General features: G+C 42.8%; 1 protein-coding gene across 1 annotated transcript in view; it reads right to left on the bottom strand.

Annotated features, from left to right (window-relative positions):
• Positions 1-890: 890 nt before the first annotated feature.
• The window catches only part of Ccdc25 (coiled-coil domain containing 25), a 34,795-nt gene continuing 11,233 nt past the window's right edge, over positions 891-24,452 (bottom strand). The window contains exons 4-9 of the mRNA XM_042697824.1: positions 22,627-22,678; positions 18,503-18,578; positions 5,493-5,596; positions 5,096-5,298; positions 3,445-3,490; positions 891-1,000 (exon numbers count right to left, since the gene is read on the bottom strand). Of these exons, the coding sequence (XP_042553758.1) occupies positions 971-1,000; positions 3,445-3,490; positions 5,096-5,298; positions 5,493-5,596; positions 18,503-18,578; positions 22,627-22,678 (511 nt within the window). The 3' untranslated portion in view covers positions 891-970. The remainder of the gene's footprint in view (positions 1,001-3,444; positions 3,491-5,095; positions 5,299-5,492; positions 5,597-18,502; positions 18,579-22,626; positions 22,679-24,452) is intronic.

Below are 24,452 nucleotides of genomic sequence, written 5' to 3'. Positions count from 1 at the left end.
GCAAGTGCTGCCCATGAATAGCAATGGATATACTGTTATGGAGTCCACACTGAAGAAATCTCAACTCTGAAGTTACTACTCAAAATACTTATTATTTCAAGGTAGGGACACAAATTACTCGGGTGGCCAGGGAATGCTTGGCTTTCCTTCTAAACCACAACTTAATGTGGATTTTGCTTCATGCTCTATCTGGTAACTCTTCTCTCCCACCCAATGTTGAGAACATCCCTTCCTCTATTTATCCGGGCCCCAAACTGGCTGGAGGAGGGAAGTCACCATATTCATGGCATGGATTTACTTCATGCTCAGGAAGCAATTGCCCCCCTAGGCCCAAACTTGATTAAAATCAACTATTTCTTTAAACACAATGCGGCTGACAGAGGCCTCACTCCCTGAAAGCAAGGACACAAGAGCTGGTCAAGTAGACAGCTGAGGAGCCCCAGTCACCAGACTCAGACAACAGGGAATGCAAAGGCTGAAATACCACCACCATCTTCAAAACCCATGCATCCTTGTATCTAATCAGAAAACTGGGGATGGGAGAACACTGGCCTATTACCCACCAACCAATTTTTCCTAAAAAGATGGGGAAAAAAAGGTATTTTATGAGTATGAAAAGCATTTCAAGACACTTGCTTTCAGGGCTGGACCACTTTTCAGTGGGTGTGCTCTCAAGTCTATCTCACAGACAAGGGCAGCCAGCTTCCACCAAGTACTGAGATGTGTTCTGCCCCAAATATTTTGTTCCCCAGAATTATATACTGTCTTCAAGTTCAACTGTATTATATATAATATCTGTTCCTTTGCTGTCAGCAAAACGGGAGCCATTTCTCTTGGATTCCAAAATGGGTAATACCAATGTAGAATGAAGGTAGATTTTTGGTTGGTGGTTTTATCATTATAACATAGATGAAATCAAAAGCTCTGCCACTGTCCTTCCAGTCACATCTTTCAAAGGTCCTTCCTCTTTTCACATGAATTCATCAGAATCATTGCCGTCCTATAGGAAATATAAAAATGAAACCATAAAAACCTGCAAAGTTTTAAATTTCCAGTTATGATCTTAACTGACAAGCCTCCTTCTCGCTACTAATCTCAGGGCTCAGGAAGCCAAAAGGAACAAGGCTAACCTCCCTGCGCGTCATCTCTGTCTCCTTTAATTCCCTGAAGCAGCTGGATCAGTAGAGCCAGCGTGTCTCTTTGTATCCCTGCCTGGCCTGCCTCACAGCACCAAGTCACCATGATTTCCACAGCACGAGGAAAGGCCCAGGTGGGCCGGGACAGGTCTAACAAAAGCGACTATCAGAAAACAAGATGCTGCAGAAGCACAACCTAATTATTCAGACAAATCCCTTACAGATCTTTTTTTAAGTGGGAAAAAAAAAAAAAGTATGTGAGACAATGGTCACATGGGTCTGCTTCGCTGCAGTAACTTTGCTCTCCATTCACATCCACATCAGGTAAACAGAAACAGGATACCTTCATACTAACTACACTGTGCTAACTACCACCTTGCACAATACTTGTGGCTTAATACTAGTTTATCGAGCCTCAAGGTTGTGTTAAGTTTGTTATTGCCCAAGACAATTTTGAGTTCTTTTCCTTTTTTTACTTAAGAAAATCTTATATGGTGGCATATACACAGCAAAGGGACCCATTCTATGATGTGGCTTATAACCAAATCCTTGAGAAGACGCTCCAGGCGTCTTCAGGCTCCTTTGCCAATGTTCACCACCATGCTGAGTCCTGGTACAGCGACTTGACAATGTTACAATCTGAGTACTGATGTGTGTTATCGCCTGTTTCTTGTTGCTTGACACCCACATTACCGACAGGGATAGGGCATAGGTTTGTACAAGCCCTTCTCTCCCTCAGTGTCCTTAGTTAGAGACGGGAGGAAAACTCCAGATATGGGTAAGAAACAGTGGCTCCATTGAATCTGGTTTTTATCTCTGGTGTTACTCCATGGCTCTCGCTGTGCTTCCTGTGCTTCACTGCGCCTCAGACAACTATACAACAAGCAGAGCTGCTGGCACAGATATCTGGACTATATTTCAAACATCAGCGTTGCACTGCAACCACTACAGGTGAACAACCCCAGAGTTAACACGGGGCTGGTGACACTTTAAAGAGAGTGCCTCACCCCACTTCTCATGTGCCTGAAAGCCAGTCTCAGGGATCACAGAAACTTAAATACCAATCAGAGATCCAAAACTTTATGTGAACCATCTTTGTATTTTAGATTCCTTTCACTTCGAGTCCATGTGCTTTTCAATTTAACAAATGGTTTTTTTTCCCACCTAGTGATAATTAGTATGCAAAAAGAACGTTAAAAATAATTGTTTATGGTTCCAATACCAAATTTACGAAGGTTAAAAAAGATTAGAAAATTGTTCTGCCAAAAATTCAAAATTAAAATCAACTTCAGGGTGAAACATTTAACTTCCTCCTGTTGAAACTGTATAAATTAAATTAAAATTCAAGTCTTATCTTAAACACCAGCCTTTAAATGAAAACAACTGGACACGTTGCCAAGTTAGACTACAAAAAGGTCTATGTCCTTTAACCAAAGATTCTGAGGGGAATTAAAGCCTTCCTTTTAAGAACAGAAAAGGCTGTAAGAGCCCTTCTTCTGATAATAAGTATTCCCAGGAGAAGTACTTTTGTACTGGTAAACTGGGACTTAAAAGCTGATTCAAACCTGGGGCTCTATTACACAGGGTAGCAAGCAACACAGAGGAGGGCACAAGGACTAGTCATCTTCTGGTGGAAAGATTTAATGTCAAAGTCCTGGAACTCTCAAAATTTGTCATTAATCACACAGTGTGTATGTATGTTCACATAAGGCCTTCCGTATCTGTGGGTTGCCTATCTGTAGATGCAACCAAATGCAAATGGTTTTTGTATGTGTGTCAGCCCTAGGGCTTGAACTTATGCCCTGGGTGCTGTCTCTGAGCTTTCTTTGCTCAAGGCTACTCTTTGCCACTTCATTTTTGGAGATTAATTGGAGGTAAGAGTCATATGGACTTTCCTGCCTGGCTTCAAATGGCAAACCTCAGATCTCAGCCTCGGAGTAGCCAGGACTAGAGTGAGTCACCAGTACCCAACTGAGAAATACTTAAAAAAATCATTTGAACATGCATGGATTTGTCATTATTCTCTAAGTAAAACAATTTAACATCTATTTACATAGCATTTATATTTAATTTAGGGTATTATTTAAAGAATATGGGAAAATATGCATAGGTAATAAACCACTTAAACAAGTACTTTACCACTTAAATAAGTACTTCAATTAAACAAGGGACTGGAGCACCTGCAGATTTTGGTATTTATGGAGGTCTTAGAACCAATGCTCAAATATGTCCAACTATAATGGTAATTCAATTATTAAAGTCTCTAGTGATTTATTTCACCACACATTAGAGTAAATGATGAGCATACCTGATTTGAAGACATATTCTCAACTTTCATTAGGGATGAATAGCTCCTAGAAGAAAATACTTAAAGTAAGTTTATCTAGTCAACAGCGTTTCATGAATGTTTACCACCCAGGATGAAGGATCATTATGAAAGTAACACACAAATTTACTTTAGTGTGGGCCCCATTTCCTCTGACCTCTACTCATTAATACAACTGCCTCTCTGACATCTTTTTTGATGTCTCAAAAGTATTTTCACCTTTTTTAGTCTCTATCTCATGTTGTAGTAGTTCCTACCTAAAGCAATTTGGTTCTTTTCCACTGTTCCCTGGCTCGACATCACTGACCGCTTTAAACCGGAAACCAATGGATTATTCTTAGTTCCTCCTCTTCAATCCCAAGTTACCCTGAAAGGAACCAGCCTACCCACATGATACCCTGACTTAGACAAGTGAACTCTGCTGAACAATAAATCTGTTGTTTTAAGCAACTAAATTAGTGATAATTTCTTATGGAAGCAGTAGAAAACTGAAATATCTTCATGGCCTTATTCAATGGTATTCAGAAACCAAACTATGTTTGAAATATTGTAGGGGAACAGAAGCCTCACATTATTCAGTCTTTTTTTTTTTTTTTTGTCGGTCGTGGGGCCTGAACTCTAGACTTGGGCGTTGTCCCTCAGTTCTTCAGCTCAAGGCCAGAACTCTACCACTTTCTGCTTATGTGGTGCTGAGGAATTGAACCCAGGGCCTCATGCATGCAAGGCAAGCACTCTACACTGAGCTACCTTCCCAGCCTTTATTTCAGTCTTTCAAAACAGAAAAAGAGCGGGATGTTGGTGGCTTACTGAAGCCTGTATCCTAGCTACTCAGGAGGCTGAGATCTGAGGTATAAGGTTCAAAGCCAGCCCAGGAAGAAAAGTCTGTGAAGACTCTTATCTCCAATTAACCACCAAAAAGCTGGAAGTGTTGGTATGGCTGAAGTGGTAGAGTGCCACTTGAGTGAAAAAGCCCTAAGTTCAAGCCCTAGTTCCAGTACCAAAAAAGGGGGAAAAAATTGTATGTGTGTGTATCTGGTTTTACAACAGCTTTGTCAATATTAGTATTGGTTTTCATAGCTAAAACAACTCATTCAAATTGTAGTCATTATTACATACATACTATAACATCTTTTCCTTTCTGAAGAACTTTACAAACTAAACTTTAAGAAAAACCTTTGGTGGTTGTTTTATTTCACATATTTGCATATCCTAAAAGGGGGATTCATCAGACCAGAACACTAATGTAAGTGCTTTTGTTGGGGAGTCAGTTGTGGGGCTTGAACTCTGGGCCTGGCCGCTCTCCCTCAGCTCTTCAGCTCAAGGCAAGTGCTCTACCACTTGAGCCACAGTGCCACTTCTGGTTTTCTGATGGATTATTGGAGATAAGAGTCTCATGGATTTTCCTGTCTGGGTAGGCTGTGAACCCTGATCCTCAGATCTCAGCCTCCTGAGTAGCTAGGATGATAACTATGAGCCACCGGTGCCTGGCATAGGTGCCTTTTTCAAGACTCATTTAAGGTTTTTCATCATATGTCCCTCCATCCAGGAACACATCATTCTTAAGGTAAATCCAGGATTGAGATGAGTAAGAACAATTCTCTGGACTGACACCAAGGCCAGAGCTCCAGCATACCTAAGTTCGTCCATTTCCCTCTTCTTCTTCATCTCTTCTTTCTCTCTCCTTTTCATTTCCTGAATCTGGGCTTTTTTTTCATTTCTCTCCTCACGGTCTCGGCCTTCTTTCTCTGCTGCCAGGTCTGGGAACCGCTCCGATTTAGTCTTTTCTAATCGGTTCAGAATCTCATTCACTTTCTTCTCTACTGTCACAATTTTTACCTTTGAGAGAGATTGGGGGGGGGGGGGGGGGAGGAGTACTGACTCTTATTTTTCTTTTTTCTCCCCCCAAAAGCCAAGGTTTTCAGCTCAGTTTAACTCTTAGGACACCCATGTCCTGTTCTGCCCTTACCACCTCCACCCCCATGGCAGACAGTACAGGTGTGGGTCCACTCTGCAGAGGAGCAAGTACTTACATCCTTCTGCCTGTGAAAGCCTATCTGCCCCACATCCATGTCAGCAGTTTTCTTCAAGTTAGACCATGGTGTGTATACCACGTTAACGTTGTTCATCTTGCAGCCTGCCAAGAGAGAGTGACTTGAACACGCAGGTAGGATAAGATGCAGCACTGAGCCCCCTCACCATCATCCTAGCTGGGAAGAGGCCTAGGAGGAACAAGCTTCCGCCACTTCAAATCACAGATTGTTGTCAAGCCACCACTGTGCTCCAGCACCAAACAGCAGAAAAGCAACAATAACAACAGGCCAAGAGTAGAACTGACATTCAACGTAAGACCAAGGACAGCATTAACTGGAAGCAGGGATGGGTCCACCATTAGCCTCAGGGACTTTTGAGAACAGTCCAAAATTGAACATAAATTCTTTATGTGTGATTTTTCCAAGAGAAAAGAACTATAAGTAAGTGTCCTGAGATTATCAACACAATCCTTGAGTTGAGCATGGGTAAGCAGCAATATAAAGCCCTAGCCTGGGGTTGTGAAGACTTGGACTGGACTTTGGCACCACCAGAATCCAGCAGTGCCACTCCGGTGAAGTCCCCATGACTCTCTGAATCGCATCTGAATGAAGAGCATACTGCAGCTCTTTAGCCAAAGAAATTATTAAAAGGTCATCACAGGGGGCATCAAGATGGCGACGGGGCAGTAGGGAACCGCCACAGCTCTCCCCAACCAAAAAGAGAGTTCGAGTTCCAATGCTTAATCTCTCTAAGAGACCGACAACAACAAAAAGACAAACACCCAGAGAAAAACAGGAGGTGGAAAATAACAAAAAAGAAAACTTTCAGAACAGAGAAGCGCGAAGACCCCTCCCCCAAACTTTATTGGTCGTGCAGCAGCGAGCCAAACCTTGGCCAGCTGGCCTGGCGGGGGCTGCCTGAGTCCCAGAGACACAACACAAGGGGCTGCCTGCAGATCACCCGCGCAGAAGCCGCCTGAGGTACTAGTCTGCAGACCCGCTGATCGCCATGAACAGAGAAACCTCTGAGCTGGGAGTCTGCACAAAGATCCCACCCCCACCTCTCACTCTCCATCTGAGCAGAGAGGCTCCATCCCACCAAAGCCACTCAACCCCATAGCGGGAACCCCAGAGCTACACAGGACACCAGCAACACCTGAGCAGAAGACCTGCAAGGAACTGGCGCGGATCCGGAGAGCACAAACAGAGACAAACCCCAGTGCTCAGAATCTGCACGGAGGCTGCCTGGAGTCCCAGAGACACATGGGGCTGTCTGCAGATCACCCGCGCAGAAGCTGCCTGAGGTACCGGTGTCAGACCGGCCGATTGCGACAAAAGGAGAAACCTCTGAGCCCGGAACTCGGCCCCACAATGGGAGCCCCAGAGCTACACGGGATGCCCACCAGAGAAGAAGACCTTCAAGGAACTGGTGCTGATCCGGAGAGCGCAGAGACAAACCCCAGCGCTCAGAACCTGCACGGAGGCCCCTCCCCCCACCCCTCGGGCCGAGGCTGGAGGCCCACCCCATGGTGTAGACCCGACAGCATCGACCTAGGCAGAGACAGAAGAGAATCACACAGAGCCACCACCGCCCAGCACAGCCCACAACCACCCCAACTGAACTCTGATTGCAACGGCAACTGACGACCTACATCACACAGAAAAAACTAGCTCCAGGATGAGTACCCCGCAGGGGACAGTGTATCCCTCAAGAGAGACCAGAGCTGGTGGGAATCCCCAGACCCTGACCCAGACTCCCTACCCCAACACCTGGACCATAGGACCCACTAAAATGGGAACTGTTCAAGAGCTCCACCAGCCCGCAGAGCACACTCCGCTGGCCAGGCTAGAGCAAGAGCGCCCCTGGAAGGGAGCTTAAACGCCCAAGCCAGGAACAGCACCCCTGGGTCAAGATACCCAACAGTAGAAGAAATTTGAATGGTGCAACCTAGGCTGCAAAACCTAGGCGGTATAAACAGTAGCACAGGCCCAATCGGCGTTCCCCAGGCAGGGGGCCCAGACCAGGCCTGGGGATCCAGTGCCTGAACAACACAACCAACTCCTCCCAACTGAAGTCAGAAGCTGAGCATACGCCTCAGCAGAGGGGAGAAAAACAGGGAATTGCACCCCCTGGGAAGCACGCCAGTGAGCCGGGGGCTCACGATAAGAGAAGCCCAAACCCCATCAGAACCCGACCCCTATATTATAGGCTGGGAGTTGGACAACACAGGCCACCAGCACCTGATAGTAGGCAGGAGCTCAGGCTGGTAAGGTGGCTCAGCAGTAGAGTGCTTGTCTTGGGTGCATGAGGCCCTGGATCTGATTCCTCAGCACCCATAAGCAGAAAGGGCCAGAAGTGGTGCTGTGGCTCAAATGGTAGGGTGCCAGCCTTGAGCTGAGGGACAGCGCCCAAGCCCAGAGTTCAAGCCCACAACCGGCCAAGAAAAACCCATCAGGAGCCCATAGCAGACTCCAGCATCTGGGAGAGTGTATCCAGCACATCCGATCTTGCCAAGAACACCTGTAGGAACAAACAGGAGCATTCTAGGCTGCTCAACCCTTCCAAAGGTGGGAACTGCCAGTGATCTACAGCAGAGAGCTGAGAACCCTATGTGGGTCAGACCAGCAGCCGGAGGTCGGCCCCCAACAGAAGTGAGATCAGGTACAGACTCTCTACCAATACAGAAACAGCAACCAAGCAAAGACAGACACCTATTGACCAAAACAAAATTTCAGATTAGTCTCCAATAATCCCTGAACCCCCATGCGAAAATCACAGAGAAAAATTACAAGGTTTATCAACACCCAGGATAGCAAGCTGTCCCCAATAGCCAGCAGCCACCCAGGGAAGAGCCCCAGTGAGAGCAAAGCAGGAATGGAAGACAAAAGCTACATCCAAGGGATGCTGGAGGCGATGACTCAAGAAATAAAGCGAGAAATAGACCAGAAATGGAAAGAACACAGGGACGAACTGTCGGAAGAGATGCAGGATCTCAAACACGAGGTACACGCAAAAATAGAGGCAGTATATACCTAAGAAGTGAGATAAATGCCAAAATAGAGGCAGTACATACCTCATTAAGAGGGGATATCAGTACTTTGAGAACCAACATCAAATCCATAAAAGAGTCCATTTCCCCCATGCAAACCACAATGGAAGCCACAGTTAACAGAGTGAATGAAATGGAATGTAGAGTGTCAGATACAGAAGACAGAATACACCAACTGGACCAAAAAATGACATGTGGAAAAATCACTTAAATTATGCCAAAGGGAAATTCAAGAGCAAGCAGATAGTGCCAAGAAATTTAACCTTCCTATAACTGGAGTGGACGAAGGTGAAGAATATCAAAAGGGAATGCAACACCTATTCAACAAGACAATCGGTGAAAATTGTCCCCATCTCAAAAAAGAACATCTTACCTACATAACAGAAGCATATAGAACACCTAACAAGCAAGATCCCAGGAGAAACACTTCTAGACACATTATAGTAAAAATGATAGATCTGAAAAATAAGGAAACAATCTTGCATGCAGCAAAAATGAAGAAGGACCTATACTGCAATGGGAAAAAAATTAGAATCATTGCAGATCTCTCCACACGAACACTGAATGCAAGAAAGGCCTGGGAAAGTACCATACGAACCCTGAGAGCCAATAACTGCCAACCCAGACTGATATACCCGGCAAAGCTAGCATTCACATTCAATGGAGAACTGAAAACTTTTAATAGCAAAGAAAAACTAAATGCATAAACATTAAGCCAGCATTACAAAGAATTCTAAGAGGGGGGACACAACCTGAAGAAAGCAACCAGTTACTGGGACCTGCACCCAGACAGGCATTAATAGAAGTCTAACTGAGCAAGCACAGGAGGAAAGGAAAGAAGAAAAACTGAGGAAAATGGAATGACAGGGACCACAATGCATCTTTCTATACTATCTCTTAATATTAACGGGCTTAATTCACCAATCAAAAGAAAAAGAACTGCAGATTGGATCAGAAAACATGACCCATCCATCTGTTGCCTTCAGGAGACCCACTTCTCAGCCAAAATACAAACAAAATCAGAGTAAAGGGTTGGAAAAGGATCTACCAATCAAATGCCCCCAGTAAGAAGGTGGGTGTAGTAATCCTGATATCTGACAAAATAAACTTTTCATTAAAATCAATACAAAAAGACAAGGATGGATACTACATATTAATACAGGGAACAATCCAAGAGGAGGATATTACCCTCATCAACTTATATTCCCTAAACATTGGTGCACCCAGATATGTTAAGCAAATACTCTCAAACTTACAGAAAAGAATAGATCCCAATACGATAATACTAGGAGACTTTAAAACCTCACTCTCACAAAGGGACAGGTCTAGAGGCTAGGAAGGTAGCTCAGTGATAGAGCGCTTGCCTTGCATGCCTGAGGCCCTGGGTTCGATTCCTCAGCACCACATAAGCAAAAAGGAAAAAGCCAGAAGTGGCCCTGTGGCTCAAGTCGTAGAGCGCTGTCCTTGAGCTGAAGAGCTGAGGGACAGTGCCCAGGCCCAGAGTTCAGGCCCCACGACTGGAACCCTCTCCCCCCCAAAAAAAGGACAGGTCTACCAACCAGAGGATTGGCAAAGAAACTACCGAATTAAGTGAGGCCATACTTCAAGCGGAATTAACTGACATCTACAGAGTATTTCACACTAAAACAATACAGTACACATTCTTCTCAGCAGCTCATGGAACTTTCTCCAAAATAGACCATATCAGTTTATGCAAGGAACTTAAGCAAATACAAGGGGATCCACATAATCCCCTGTATCCTATCTGACCACAGTGGAATCAAGCTAGTTCTCAATAACAAAGCATACCGCAGAAATTACTCTAATACATGGAAATTGAACAGCACACTTCTTAGCAATGCCTGGGTAATGGAAAAGATCAAAGAAGAAACAAAATATTTCCTACAGCTCCATGAAAATGAAAACCTCACAAAGAAACTTGTGGGACACAGCAAAAGCAGTCCTGAGGGGCAAATTTATTGTCCTCAGTGCCCACATCAAGAAAACAGAGACAGGGCTGGGAAGTTGGCTCAGTGGTAGAGCACTTGCCTTGCATGCCTGAGGCCCTGGGTTCGATTCCTCAGCACCACGTAAGCAAAAAGAAAAAAGCCGGAGGTGGCACTATGGCTCAAGTGGTAGAGCGCTAGCTAGCCTTGAGCTGAAGAGCTGAGGGACAGCGCTCAGGCCCAGAGTTTAGACCCCCACGACCGGACCCAAAAAAAAAAAAAAGGAAACAGAGACAGACCAAGTAAATAATCTCCTGTTGCAACGAAAACAGCTAGAAAAACATGAAAAAAAAATGGAACCTAAAGTTACTAGATGGAGCCAGATAACCAAACTAAGAGCAGAGATAAATGAATTAGGGAACTGGAGAGCCATAGTCAAAATTAACCAAACAAAAAGCTGGTTCTTTGAAAAAATAAATAAAATTGATGGACCATTGGCAAGATTAATTAAAAAAAGAAGAGAGGAAACCCATATTAACAGGATTAGGGATGCCACGGGAAAAAATCACAACACGTACCCAAGATATCCAAACAATCTTAACGGACTACTTTTAAAAGTTATATTTCTAAAGGAAGAAAACTTGGCAGAAATGGATGCATTTCTAGAGAAATACAAGTTTCCTAAACTGAGCAAATAAGAAGTAAATCAATTAAATAAACCAATATCCTACAACGAGATACAGGAAGCAATCAGAAGTCTTCCAATAAAAAAAAGCCCAGAGCCAGATGGATTCACAACAGAATTCCATAAGACCTTTAAAGAAGAACTAATACTCCCATACTCCTCAAGCTCTTCAGAGAAACAGAGAAGGAGGGAGCTATCCCAAACTCATTCTATGAAGCCAATATCAAACTCATCCCCAAACCAGGCAAAGACCCAACCAAAAAAGAGAATTACAGGCCAACTTCCTTGAGGAACACAGATGCAAAGATCCTTAACAAGATTCTAGCTAACAGAAACACATAAAAAAAAAAAATCATACACTATGACCAGGTAGACTTCATCCCAGTGATGCGGGGATGGTTTAACATACGTAAGTCAATAAATGTAATCCAACACATCAACAGAGCCAAGGACAAGAATCACACGATTATCTCCACAGATGCAGAAAAGGCCTTTGATAAAATTCAACATTCATTCATGCTAAATGCTCTGGAGAAAATAGGAATAGAAGGAACATTTCTTAAAACAATAAAAGCCATTTACGACAGACCAATAGCCAATATTACACTTAATGGGGAAAAGCTACAATCAATTCTCCTAAAATCGGGAACAAGGCAAGGATGCCCACTGTCTCCACTCCTCTTCAATATAGTCCTGGAACCCTTTCCCAGGGCAATAAGGCAAGAAAAAGACATTAAAGGGATCCATATAGGGAAAGAAGAAGTTAAACTATCCTTTTTTGCAGATGACATGATACTATACCTCCAGGATCCCAAAAACTCCATCCCCAAACTCTTAGAAATCATAAATCACTTCGGCAAAGTAGCAGGATACAAAATCAACCCACAAAAATCACTTGCCTTCCTATACACTGATAATGTACAGGAAGAGAGGGAAATAAAGGGAGCAACCCCATTCACAATAACCTCCCCAAAAATAAAATATTTAGGAATTAACCTAACCAAAGATGTAAAAGAACTATTTAACGAAAACTATAAAAAGTTAAAGAAAGAAATTACAGAAGACGCTAGGAAATGGAAAGACCTCCCATACTCTTGGACAGGCAGACTTAATATAGTGAAAATAGCAATACTGCCAAAATTAATATACAAATTCAATGCAATTCCTATTAAAATCCCAATGACGTACATCTCTGAAATACAGAAAACAGTCCAAAAATTCATATGGAACAACAAAAGACCTAGAATAGCCAAAACAACTCTAGGGAATAAAGACAACAAGGGAGGGATATCCATGCCAAACCTCAAACTCTACTATAGAGCTATAATCACAAAGACAGCATGGTACTGGCACAAAAACAGACCCGAAGACCAATGGAATAGAATAGAAGATCCAGAAGTAAATCCACAGGCCTACAGTCAGCTGATATTTGACAAAGGAGCCAAAGACATACAATGGAAGAAACACAGCCTCTTCAACCACTGGTGCTGGGAAAACTGGGCAGCCACATGCAGAAAACTAAAAGTGGACCCCAGCCTATCACCATGCACCAACATCAACTCAAAATGGATTAAAGACCTTAACAAACCTGAATCTCTGAAACTACTACAGGACAGAGTAGGAGAGACACTTGAACTTATAGGCACAGGAAGGAACTTCCTGAACAGAGTCCCAGGGGCACAACAAATTGGAGAGAGACTTGACAAATGGGACTACCTTAAAATAAAAAGCTTCTGCACAGCTAAAGCTATCGCAACCAAGCTAGAAAGACAACCAACTAATTGGGAAAAAATACTTACCAGCAAGGGGTTACTATCCAGTATATACAGGGAACTCAAGAAACTAATCCCTCCCAAACCTAAGAAACCAATTACTAAATGGGCAAGGGAACTAAAGAGAGACTTCTCAGATGAAGAAATAAAAATGGCAAAGAAACACATGAGGAAATGTTCACCATCCCTGGTTGTGAAGGAAATGCAAATAAAGACAACCCCGAGATACAAGAGATACAACTTTACCCCAGTCAGAATGGCCCACATCCACAAGTCAGCCAATGACAAATGCTGGAGGGGAAGCGGAGAAAGAGGAACCCTATTACACTGCTGGTGGGAATGTACACTTATACAACCACTTTGGAAAGCAGTCTGGAGGGTCCTCAGAAAGCTAAATATTGACCTCCCTTATGACCCAGTCATACCACTTCTAGGCATCTACCCTGAACAACAGGAACCAATATACAAGGACACATGCACCTCCATGTTTATTGCAGCACTGTTCACAATAGCTAGGATATGGAAACAACCCAGATGCCCCACCACAGATGAATGGATCCAAAAATTGTGGTATCTATACACAATGGAATATTATGCAGCCATTAGAAATGACAAAATAATGGCATTTGCAGGGAAATGGTTGGAGCTAGAAGAAATCATGTTGAGCGAGGTAAACCAAGAGCAAAGAGACAAACGGTACATGGTCTCCCTGATAAGTGGATGTTAAATCCAAAATGTTAGGTGATATGACAAAATTAGCAGGACTTAAGAAACAAAGAACTTCCACTCATCTGGTCGAACCACTACTAAATAACCCCATGCTGCTGATCGCATGTATGGTATATATGTGTACACCGTTATATCTTATAGACCGTGATAGACAATTTGCTCCAGGAAAGTTAGAATGAGTTTGTGACTTTAAATGAGCATCACTATCCCACAATATTGTGAAATTTGGGAAATTATGTAATCACTTAATCACAATAAAAAAATAAAAAAAAAAAGGTCATCACAGCTCTCACAGGCTAGACGAGAGGTTGCCAGGCACACTGTTCACCTGCTGTGTCCTCTCCTCTCACTGTAACAAGCTCACCGCGCGGTTTTCCCTCAGCCTCCCAGCAGCTGAGAATCACAGGTGTACTGCTAGTCTGGTGTGCTGCACCGCCCTTCCACGTGAAACAGCTATGGTCCCCATATACTGGAGAAGCCAGAGCACTCCACCTCAGTCGTGTCCTGTGCTGCCTAACTGGAGTGACGGAAACCTCACTTCTGCAGTTTTCTGCTGAAAAATGCATAGCGACTCTAGTCAAGAAGAAAAGGTGCAGACAAACCCAGACTGTGGATACTCCTCTCCTGACCTGTACCCTTTAAAAATTAATGTCCTGATAGTTAAAGCAGCACATCCAGATCAGATACCAAAGAGCTGTGACAAGGAAAAACACACATGAAGGAGGGTCATGAGTGTGGGGGTGATCTGAACTACACAGCAAGACCCTATGTCACAAAAACCAAAATTCACCAATCCTGGATAAGAACATGTGCCTATAAATCCACAAGTAAAAGACACTGGGTGGTAAAAGACAAAAAAATTACACTTGGACATGATAAAGTAAACAAGACTAACATTCACACAGTAAGACCAAAGGAGGATATCCTTAGGAGAGGATCACAAAGGCTCAATAGCTATGTGCATACGATCATATAAAATGATGTTTATCAAAATGAACTCCAAGGAGGGCTGGAAATGTAGCTTAGTAGTAGAGTGCTTGTCTAGCATGCATGAAGCCCTGGGTATGATTCCTCAGTACCACATAAACAGCAGCCTGATGTGGTGCTGTGGCTCAAGTGGTAGCGTGCTAACCTTGAGCAAAAGAAACTCAGGGACAGTGCCCAGGCCCTGAGTTCAAGGCCCACAACTGGCAAAAAGAAAAAAAAGACCTCCAAGAAATAGAAACAAGAAATGTTCTTAGGAGACAGATGCTGAAGGCTCAGTATCCACTTCCTACAGATGATTCAACTAAAACGGTTAACAGTGACATGTACAAAAAGCAAATAAATATGAAAAAATTTAAATTGTTAATATTAAGTGAAAGCTACATTTTTTTCTGTAGGCTTAAAAAGTTTAAGTTAAAATGAACAGTTCTTTAAAAAATAATCTCCATGTGCAAGGCACTGTGGTAAATACACAAATAATAACCGGTTTATAAAAAGGACGGCATCAACAACTGTTGGGATGGTACAGGCCAGGCGCTGAGGAAGTTCGGGGAAGGGGAAGCATCCCTGGAGAGGTGCGTAGAGCTCCAGGTGAAAACAGAAGACTTCACAGTCAGATGGTTTCACTTCAGATCTGGCCTGGACCACAATTCCACAGCTCTGAGGCCTAGGGCAAGTTCCTTAATCCTTAAGCTCAGTTTTCTCATCCATCAAATGAAAATAATATTAACTCAAGAGTTTATGAAGGAACAGGCAGGTAACTACTAATACTCCAGTGTTATCGATTACTATTCTGTCTTATGAACCTTATCTCTGATCAGCTCAGGTAATAACTGAGGAAGACAGAATTGAAAGCACAAGGAACAATGTAAGCAAGGGCACACAATCAGAAACAGCAACGACTTGCTTTGGCCAGAATGAACTATGAGAAGGGACACAAGTTTTGAGTCAGGCTAGAGATGCTTAGGTGCTAGCTTAAAATCTGTGCACTCTGCAGGGAAGGGTGATACAGAGTCTTCTCAACGTTCAGCGAGTTAGTTCTGTCTGGCAATGTTCCTCAGCTGATATAGATCAGGCTAACCTACAATTCTACACTTAAGACCAGGAACAGGTTAATTCCATGACAACAAACAAATTCAATCTCTGTTCTCTCGGTGTTAAGCACGGAGGGAATTTTTCTAAGTACAAGGCGTGGACCGCCCCTCTGTAGTTCTCAGCAGAGACTGCTGTCCTGCGTCCCCAGGCTCCGCATCAGAGTCGAAGAGCTGAAGCCCAGGCTCCACTCCTTGTGCTGTGCAACGGCTGAAGAGGACAGAGGGGGCAATTCAGATTTAAGACTCTTCCCCCAGCTTCTGTTTTCTCTAGAACTAGTAAACTGTGAAGAGATTAAGAGGACACAGGGCACAGGATGAAGAGCCCAAAGTTCTTTGGACACAGGGAGGAACAAAGCTATGTGGAGGAGGATGGAACACAGTGGCAAAAGGATAATGATTATCTCAATTTTTATGTCAATAACTGAAGAGCTAAGAGAACTTATCCTATTTATAAAAGAGAATGACACCAACCTCATTACAACCTGGCGATTTATGGAGTGGAAAATGGGTGGCTCCATAAGGCAAGACCTCTGCCTTCCTGGCCTTGAACCTGACTCGTTACTAAGGCTTCCTGAGTGAAGATGAAGGAACCAGTGTCTTTAAGAGACAGGGAAGAAGGACCGCTGCCAGCTCTTACCCTGCAACCTCCAACTGGGTACCAGGTCTGTGCCTGGCCCATGTTTATTTTCTACTTTTTGTCAACCCTTAAATCATCCTTCAACTTCACATCAAACCAAAATGATCTCGACCCTATGTAAGTCTAGGTCCAACCTCTAACACTGACCTATTAGCTCCATTTATCGTAACAGACCATCACTTCCAAACTCCCCTCATCTCTTTTGGCCTTCACTGGTAGACTAAATCTTACACAGCAGAAATGACAAGCACCAAATAGTACTCCAGGTACTGCCTAAGACATTTAAGCTAACTATTCTCAGCCCACACTGCACTTGAGAATCACCTGGAAAACTTTCTGAAACTAGTGATATTCACAGATCAACACACAATCAACTAAATAAGATTCTCAGGGAAGGGGATGGGAAGGTGGCTCAGTGGTAGAGTGCTTGCCTTGCATGCCTGAGGCCCTGAGTTCAATTCCTCAGCACCACATAAGCAAAAAGAAAAAAAAGCTGGAAGTGGCACTGTGGCTCAAGTGGTAGAGCGCTAGCCTTGAGCTGAAGAGCTGAGGGACAGTGCCCAGGCCCAGAGTTCAAGTCCCAAGACCGGACCCCCCAAAAAAAAAGATTCTCAGGGAGAAGAGACCTTGATAACTTTACAACTTAAAGGGAAAAAACAGTATATGAAAAGAAAAGGAGAGGAAAAACTTGTAATTCTAGCACTCAAGAGAATATGTAAGGCAAGTTCAAGGTAAGCCTGGAATAGGTTGAGAGAATCTGTCCCAAACAAACCAAATAGACATCAACATTAAAAATAAAGTCATCACAATAATGGCATTTGCAGGGAAATGGATGGAGCTAGAAGGAATCATGTTGAGCGAGGTAAGCCAAGAGCAAAGAGACAAACGGTACATGGTCTCCCTGATAAGTGGATGCTAAATCCAAAATGTTAGGTGATACGACAAAACTAACAGGACTTAAGAAACAAAGAACTCCCACTCATCTGGTCGAACCACTACTAAATATCCCTATGCTGCTGATCACATGTATGGTATATAACATGTGTACACCGATATATGTTATAGACTGTGATAGACAATTTGCTCCAGGAAAGTTAGAATGAACTTGTGACTTTAAAGGAGCATCATTATTCCACAATACTGTGAAATTTGGGAAATTACGTAATCACTTAATCACAATCAAAAAAAAGACCCTCGGGGAAGGTAGGGAGGGAAAGGATGGTAGGGGGAAAACAATGGAGGGGATAACAATGCTCAATAGGAAGTGTACTCATTACCTCACTCATGTAACTGTAACCCTCTGTATAGTATCTTGACAAAAAAAAAAAAATAAAGTCATCTCTCTTTAGCTATCAACACTGACAAATTTCTAAGACTGTTTACAAATAACCTTAAGTGTAGGCAAATCTAGACAACCTTCCATTCAAGTTAAGGAAAAGAAGTACCATAATAATTAGAGAGAGGGGAGAATTTTTGTTTTTTTGACAGATAGCAAAACTGCCATCCACCTTAAAGATATTAGCTGCAATTCCTTTGATTCAAGCCAAAGCCAACAAGTCTTCTAAAATGCGATTCATTTCAGAATAAAGAGTCAGGTTGCACTGGTGGCTCACACTGTAATCCTAGCTACTGTGAAGGCTGAGATCTGAGGATTGCAGTTTGAAGCCAGCCCAGGCAGAAAAGTCTCTGTGAGACTCTTATCGCTAATTAACCACCCAAAATGGAGTTGTGGCTCAAAGTGGTAGAGTGCTAGCCTGGAGCAAAAAAAAAAAAAAAAAGTCAGTACTTGTTATCCACGTGGTTTAATGGACTGAAGTTAGGATAACACTTAGAAATCATAATCAACACTTAAATCCAATCTCCAGCTTTTTAGGAATCAGTTACGTTTTAACCAAGAAAGATAAAAAGATAGGCAGGAAGGAAGGGAAGGAAGGGAAAGAGGGATGTAGGGACCAAGGGAGAAAGGGGAAAAAAAGGGAGAAAGGGAGGGATAGAGGAAGAGAGAGGGAAGGAGGGAAGGAAGGGAAGAAGGAAGGGAGGGAGGGAGGGAGGGAAGGAGGGAAGGAAGGAGGCAAGCAGTCTGCCGATCTTGAAAATCCTGTAAGAAACTGACCTTGAATGCTGTTGGCCTTCACAAGGTGGGCACAGTCCATTAGCACCTCCTTTGGAATATCTTCTATATTCTCCCCCTGAAACACACAAATAAATCAGAGGGTCCACAATCTTGCTACTGCCTGACACTGAAACACTCAGTAGCAAAGGGCACTTGCTGCCTTACCTGCTGGCATGAGGGTATAACAAGCAGGGCTCTTCAGTTCTATTACAGAACACTGAAAAATGAAATAAATGTACTGTGTCTATCATGGAGATGTTATTTAAACTATGAGAAGGCAGTAATATAGAAAACACTGATAAAAAGTGAAAAAAGGGTAACTATAATTATACCAGAAATATCACCTGTAATTAAGCCGGTCCCTGGGCTTTTTTGCTCAAGGCTAGCACTCTACCACCTAAGCCACAGCTCCATTTCTAGGCTTTTTTTTTTTTTTGGGTGGTTAATTGGGAGTTTCCTGCCTAGGCTAGGTTTGAACTGCAATCCTCTGATCTCAGCCTTCTTAGCAGCAAGGTATGAGCCACCAGCGCTTTCTTATTCTTGTTTTTAGAAACTTTGTGAGGAAATGGCACGTATCTACTTTTAAGAACTCAAAGTCTCCCTGACTGAGAGGAAACTTGGTAGAGGACTAGAGTGTAGCTGGGTGGAAAAGCATGTGCCTAGCATGTGCAAGGCTTAAGTTCAATCCCCAGCTCCCCAACAAACAAACAGATAAACACGGACAATTCAGTTATTCTGAGTCTCAAACATCTGACCAGTTATCGACCCTCAACTATGATCGGAAGCAAAGCTCTTCTTATGCTAGATCTCATCCTTCCAGTGTAAGAGAGAAATATCAAGAGATAATCTTGATCCTTTTTCTCTGTAGAAATCTATCAAATTGAAGAAGAATAACAGAAATGACTCTAAAACACCAAAAACATTTCAAAACACATGAGCGCACATAGTGGGCAGCACATTCCAGCATTACTCTAGTTAAGCCTGAGCTTGCTCCTTCTGTGCTCACAATGGCCCACCAAGACATGTAGCTGGCCTCTTCCACAGAGGCGAAATACGCAGAGTAATGTGCTCAAGGCCAGCAGCTAGTAAGCAGCAGAGCCAGGGTTCAAACCCAGCAGCTGGCCCAGAGTGGGTCTGAAATGTTTGGTTTTGCTGCATGCAGCTCAACTCATTTGGTACTTACCAAGTACAAAAGGATAATCCTGTAATGCCGGATGAAAGTCCCACACAAAGCACAATTCAAAACTGAGTACAAATTGTACTTCTAAAAGAAACTGAACTTCTACTCAAAGTATGTAATAGTAACTGGAAGTCGGGATGGACAACATTATTTCCACCATGACACAATAGATTCCAGAGGAAAAGAAAGAATACCAAAAGGAAACTTAGTCCATACTTGATTTTCTCTATAGTTATTCTCTCCAAAATGGCAAAAGGTTGCTCAGAACTTAGGAGTTAGCTCCAACATGGAATTCATATCCACCACTTCTTCACTGACCGATCCATAATACAAGTAAGGATGGGATGCATGGTTTAGCCATATTAAATAACACCATGTATTTTTAAATCATACGAAAAACTTTTAAAAACATAGATAATAGCATTTCTAAGTATTACTGTAAGAAAATAATCTAGCTGTGCAACAATGGCTCCTGCCTATAATCCTTGCTACTCAAGAGGCTGAGATGTGATGATCTTGGCTTGAGGTCAGACCCGGCAGATGAAGCCTAAGTAGTATTATCTCCAATTAACTAACAACAAGCCAGAACTGGAGGTGTAGCTAAAGTGGCAGAGCACCAGTACAGCCTTGAGCAAAAAAGACCAACAAGAGCACAGGACCCTGAGTTCAAGTCCTAGTACTAGTGGCAGAAAAGGAAAAAGGTGGGAAGGGGAGGGGAGGGAAGGGGAAGGAAAGGAATCCCAAACTGGGTACAGTGCCACATATAGCCCACTTGGAAGCTGAGGCAAGAAGAGCCTAGGCGCTCAAGAGCAGCCTGGACAATATAATGCCCTGGCCTCAAACTGTTTTGTTGGAATTTATAATGCTAAAAAACTGTAAACAACCTCCTGATAAAGGAGTTTCCATAGTCATTGTAGTATCTTATCAGCATAATGTAGTAAGTAAAATAATAAATACAAAAATAATCTTGTACCTCAAAAAAGTATAGACATGGACATTTCAAAAAAGTAAGACAATCAACCAGGTGATGATAAGATGGATGCAGACTGACATAAAATAATCTCATTGTGATACAAAAATACAGGACATCCTATCACCAAAGGGGGAAAAGGGAAGAGAAGGCAGCTTATAGTTAATTTTGGAAAGTAATGTTCTGACTAACAGCCACAGAGTAAAAGACAAAAACGACTGTATACCATCGCGGCACTCTAGCTCTCTAGAGCTCTAATGGCATCTCAGCTAATAATTCTAACACCAGCTACACATAAGCTGGAATGGAGCAAGAAACTAGGAAGTAAGAAGTAGTAATAGTAAGCTTTTCCCAGTGGCAGAGGAAGAGACAAGAGAAAGGCAGAATAGGCCTCATGCAGAGATACCAGTACTCAAGTTCTACGTGATGAAGTCAAGATGGAGAAACACAAAAACAAATACAGGTATGTGTGCATACATGGATCAGTATCCATAAACTAGTACAAGTTGAATAACCCTTAACTGAAAGGTGTCTTAGATACCAGATTATTCTTGGGCTACTGGGGGGAGATCTGGAAGATCTGTTTATACACTGACTATTTTGGGTTGGGAATCGGGTCTAAACACGAAATTCATTTACTGCTTCATACATGTTATACATATAACCTGCTGGCATTGTTATACAGTATGTTTCATGTACTGTGTTTTGACTGTGATCTGTCACGTGCACTCAGGCATGGAACATTCCACATCATGTCACATCAGGGCTGAAATAGTTTCAGAATCTGGAGCATTTCAGATTTTGCATTTTCAGGTTAGGGACGTTCTGCTTGGTTAGGGATTTCCTAGCTGAGCTGAGAGGGCTTACACATATTGATACTCCAATGGCTGCAGGTATATCCAGAATCCAGATTCTGACTTTCAATTACCTTCCTACCAAGAAGATCAACTAGATTCTTTGGAAAACAAGATTCTCCGGCTGGGGCAAGGATGACATAAGTACCTTATAGGGTCAGAAAGTAAGAACGTGCTCAAAAACCAAACAAATGGACATGTACCAAAGGAAGACAGGAGCCAAGCTGAAAGGGCTGAACAAATTCCAACCAAAGCTGGGGTAACAGGAGCAAAAATACAGCATAGTGCCCAAAGCAGAAAGCAGAGATGAATCCATACTCATGCAAGTGAGTGGGAGATAGACACACGCTTCCTTCCAGATGCATTCAGGAGTATGTATGCCCCAGACTCCAGAAGTAACAGACCACAGGAGGCAAGGGCAGATACAACTAAACACAGTATGGATCTTGGAAGAGAAGGACATTCATGGGAAAACTGCTGAAGTTCAAATAAAGTCCAGAGTGAAGCTAATAGTAATGTATTACAATTGGCTTCTTAGTTTTGACAAAGCTACCATAGTAACATAACATGTTAACAGTTAATGTTCTTTTTATAACTTTCCTGCAAATCTAAAATTATTCCAAAATAAAGTTTCTAAAAAGAAAAAAGTACACATAACAAGTATACAAGTATAAATGTCCTGTGATTTAACTATATAAAACAGATGACTACAGTCAAATTGGAAGAACAGCAGTACTGTATTAGAGGGAACACTTGATCTTTATTATTGTCATGCTGTTTCAGACTGCTCAACAAAGGCCCTGATAACTGGAAACATCTGCCCTCGGTGAGTAGGAGAATGGCATGAGGCTGAGAAAAAGGAACCATCAGAGAAGTCTGAACTGGGAGAAAAAGTAGAGGAGATAAATGATACACTTGAACAAGCAGGACAAGGCAGAGCTGCTATGTGGCTAAGGTGTACTGTGCCCCTTTCTAAATCCCAGAAATCACCCAGAATTTTCCAATGACTTTCTGAATTTCTGAGTATACTTATTATTTTAAGCAACTTAATTGAAGAAAAAAAATCAAGATATTGTTCTCATCATTAAAGAAAATCATGAATCCATGTTTGAATTATTACCTTATGTAATCGAAGGTATACATGAGCTGAAGAGATTTTGTCCACATGAAACCTACAAAGAATGAAAACCACTTTTAGCAAGAGGTACAAGATAGCCAGCTCATCAGCTTGACTGCATTCTAACCATCCCATTCCAAGAAGTGGTCACTGGGGGCCTACCACGCCAGCACCAGGGGGGGTGCAAAGTCACCCTCCCCACCGGGCTCGCCAGCAACCTGGAGAGGCAAAATAAACACTGAGTTATGCAGCTGGGGTTAAGTGCCAAGATGAGTAAGATAATAAATATTAAGTACTCTGAGAAAGGGGATTTTTCAAGTGATTAAATAAAGTAACTAAAGGTTCTCGGAAGAACTAAGATTTTGCTGGCAATGAACTGAAGCATGTAGCTGAAAGGACAGACACGGAAAGAAATTTCTGGTGAGAAGAGAAGGGAGTAAGAGGTCAGAAATGCCAATGCTGCCAGTCTGGGAGAATTGATGGCCCATGGCTTGGAGAGAAGAGGGTTTGGCTTGGGACATCCCACGTTTAAAGCAATGGCAAGTTAACCAAAAGCAAATGTCAGTTTCATACTTGAAAAAGCTAGGTGAGGTCTAACCTCATAAAGCAAAATACAACCATTAGCCAGAGTAAAAACTCAGCCCTAAATTCTGATGACACTAACCATCCCTATATTCTATCCCCTAGATGAGCAACACCCTTTATGTTACCTTATCTAAAAACATTAAGAAGGCCCCCACTCAGTTCCCTTGAACTAGTACTGGGGCCTGAACTCAGGGTCTCATGCTCTAGACTTGGCTTTTTCATTTAAGGCTATGCTGTATCATGTGACCCATGCCCCCACTTCTGGCTTTTTTGTTAATTGGAGATCAGAACCAAAGAGCCAGCTAGGGCTGGCTTTGAAGTATGAGCCTCAGACGCAGCCTCCTGAGAAACTAGGATTACAAGTGTGAGCAAAGAGTGCAAGGCTGCCCCAATATCTCCTTTTCTTTTTCTTCCAGTCCTGGGGATTGATTGAACTCAGGGCCTAGGCACTGTCCCTGAGCTTCTTTTGCTCAAAGCTAGTGGTCTACCATTTGAGCCACAACTCCACTTTTAGCTTTTTTAACTGAAGGTAACAGTCTCATGGACTTTCCTGCCCAGGATGGCTTCAAACCCCACTCCTCAGAACTCAACAAGGATTATAGGCATGAGACACTGGTGACTGGCTGCCCCCAATATCTTAGTTATCTGAGTTCAACTAGAACACGTACTAGAACACGTGCACGTACGTGTACACGTACACACACACACACACACACACACACACACACACACACACACACGGACTGCCATTTACAAATCTAATCAAATATTTTATTTTATTTTATTTATTTTTTGTTGGTCATGGGCCTGAACTCTGGGCTTGGGTGCTGTCCCTGAGCTCTTCAGCTCAAGGCTAGCGCTCTACCACTTGAGCCACAGCGCCACTTCCGGCTTTTTCTGCTTATGTGTGCTGAGGAATTGAACTCAGGGCCACATGCATGCGAGGTAAGCACTCTACCACTGAGCCACCTTCCCAGCCCCCCAAATATTTTAAAACACATGTGCTATTTGGGTAAATGTCTCAGGTTTCCATTTACCAAGTGAAGTTAAATGAAGCTGGCCCTCTCTCTTTGCAATACTAAGTCTTGGGGTCCTTGATCAATTGATGAACATTTTGTTCCAATTTATTTTTCAGACATGAAAATGATCACAGAATAATAGTACAAGATATAGACATGTGTGATTCACAGTAGAGGTTAAAATTATGCTATTTCTAATGTTTTTCTCAAAGAGGTAATATTTGA

Source organism: Dipodomys spectabilis, unplaced genomic scaffold (genome assembly GCF_019054845.1).
Source record: "Dipodomys spectabilis isolate Male_0828 unplaced genomic scaffold, ASM1905484v1 ptg000229l, whole genome shotgun sequence".
Taxonomy (NCBI): Eukaryota; Metazoa; Chordata; class Mammalia; order Rodentia; family Heteromyidae; genus Dipodomys; species Dipodomys spectabilis.
This window is presented reverse-complemented; position numbering and strand designations above follow the sequence as displayed.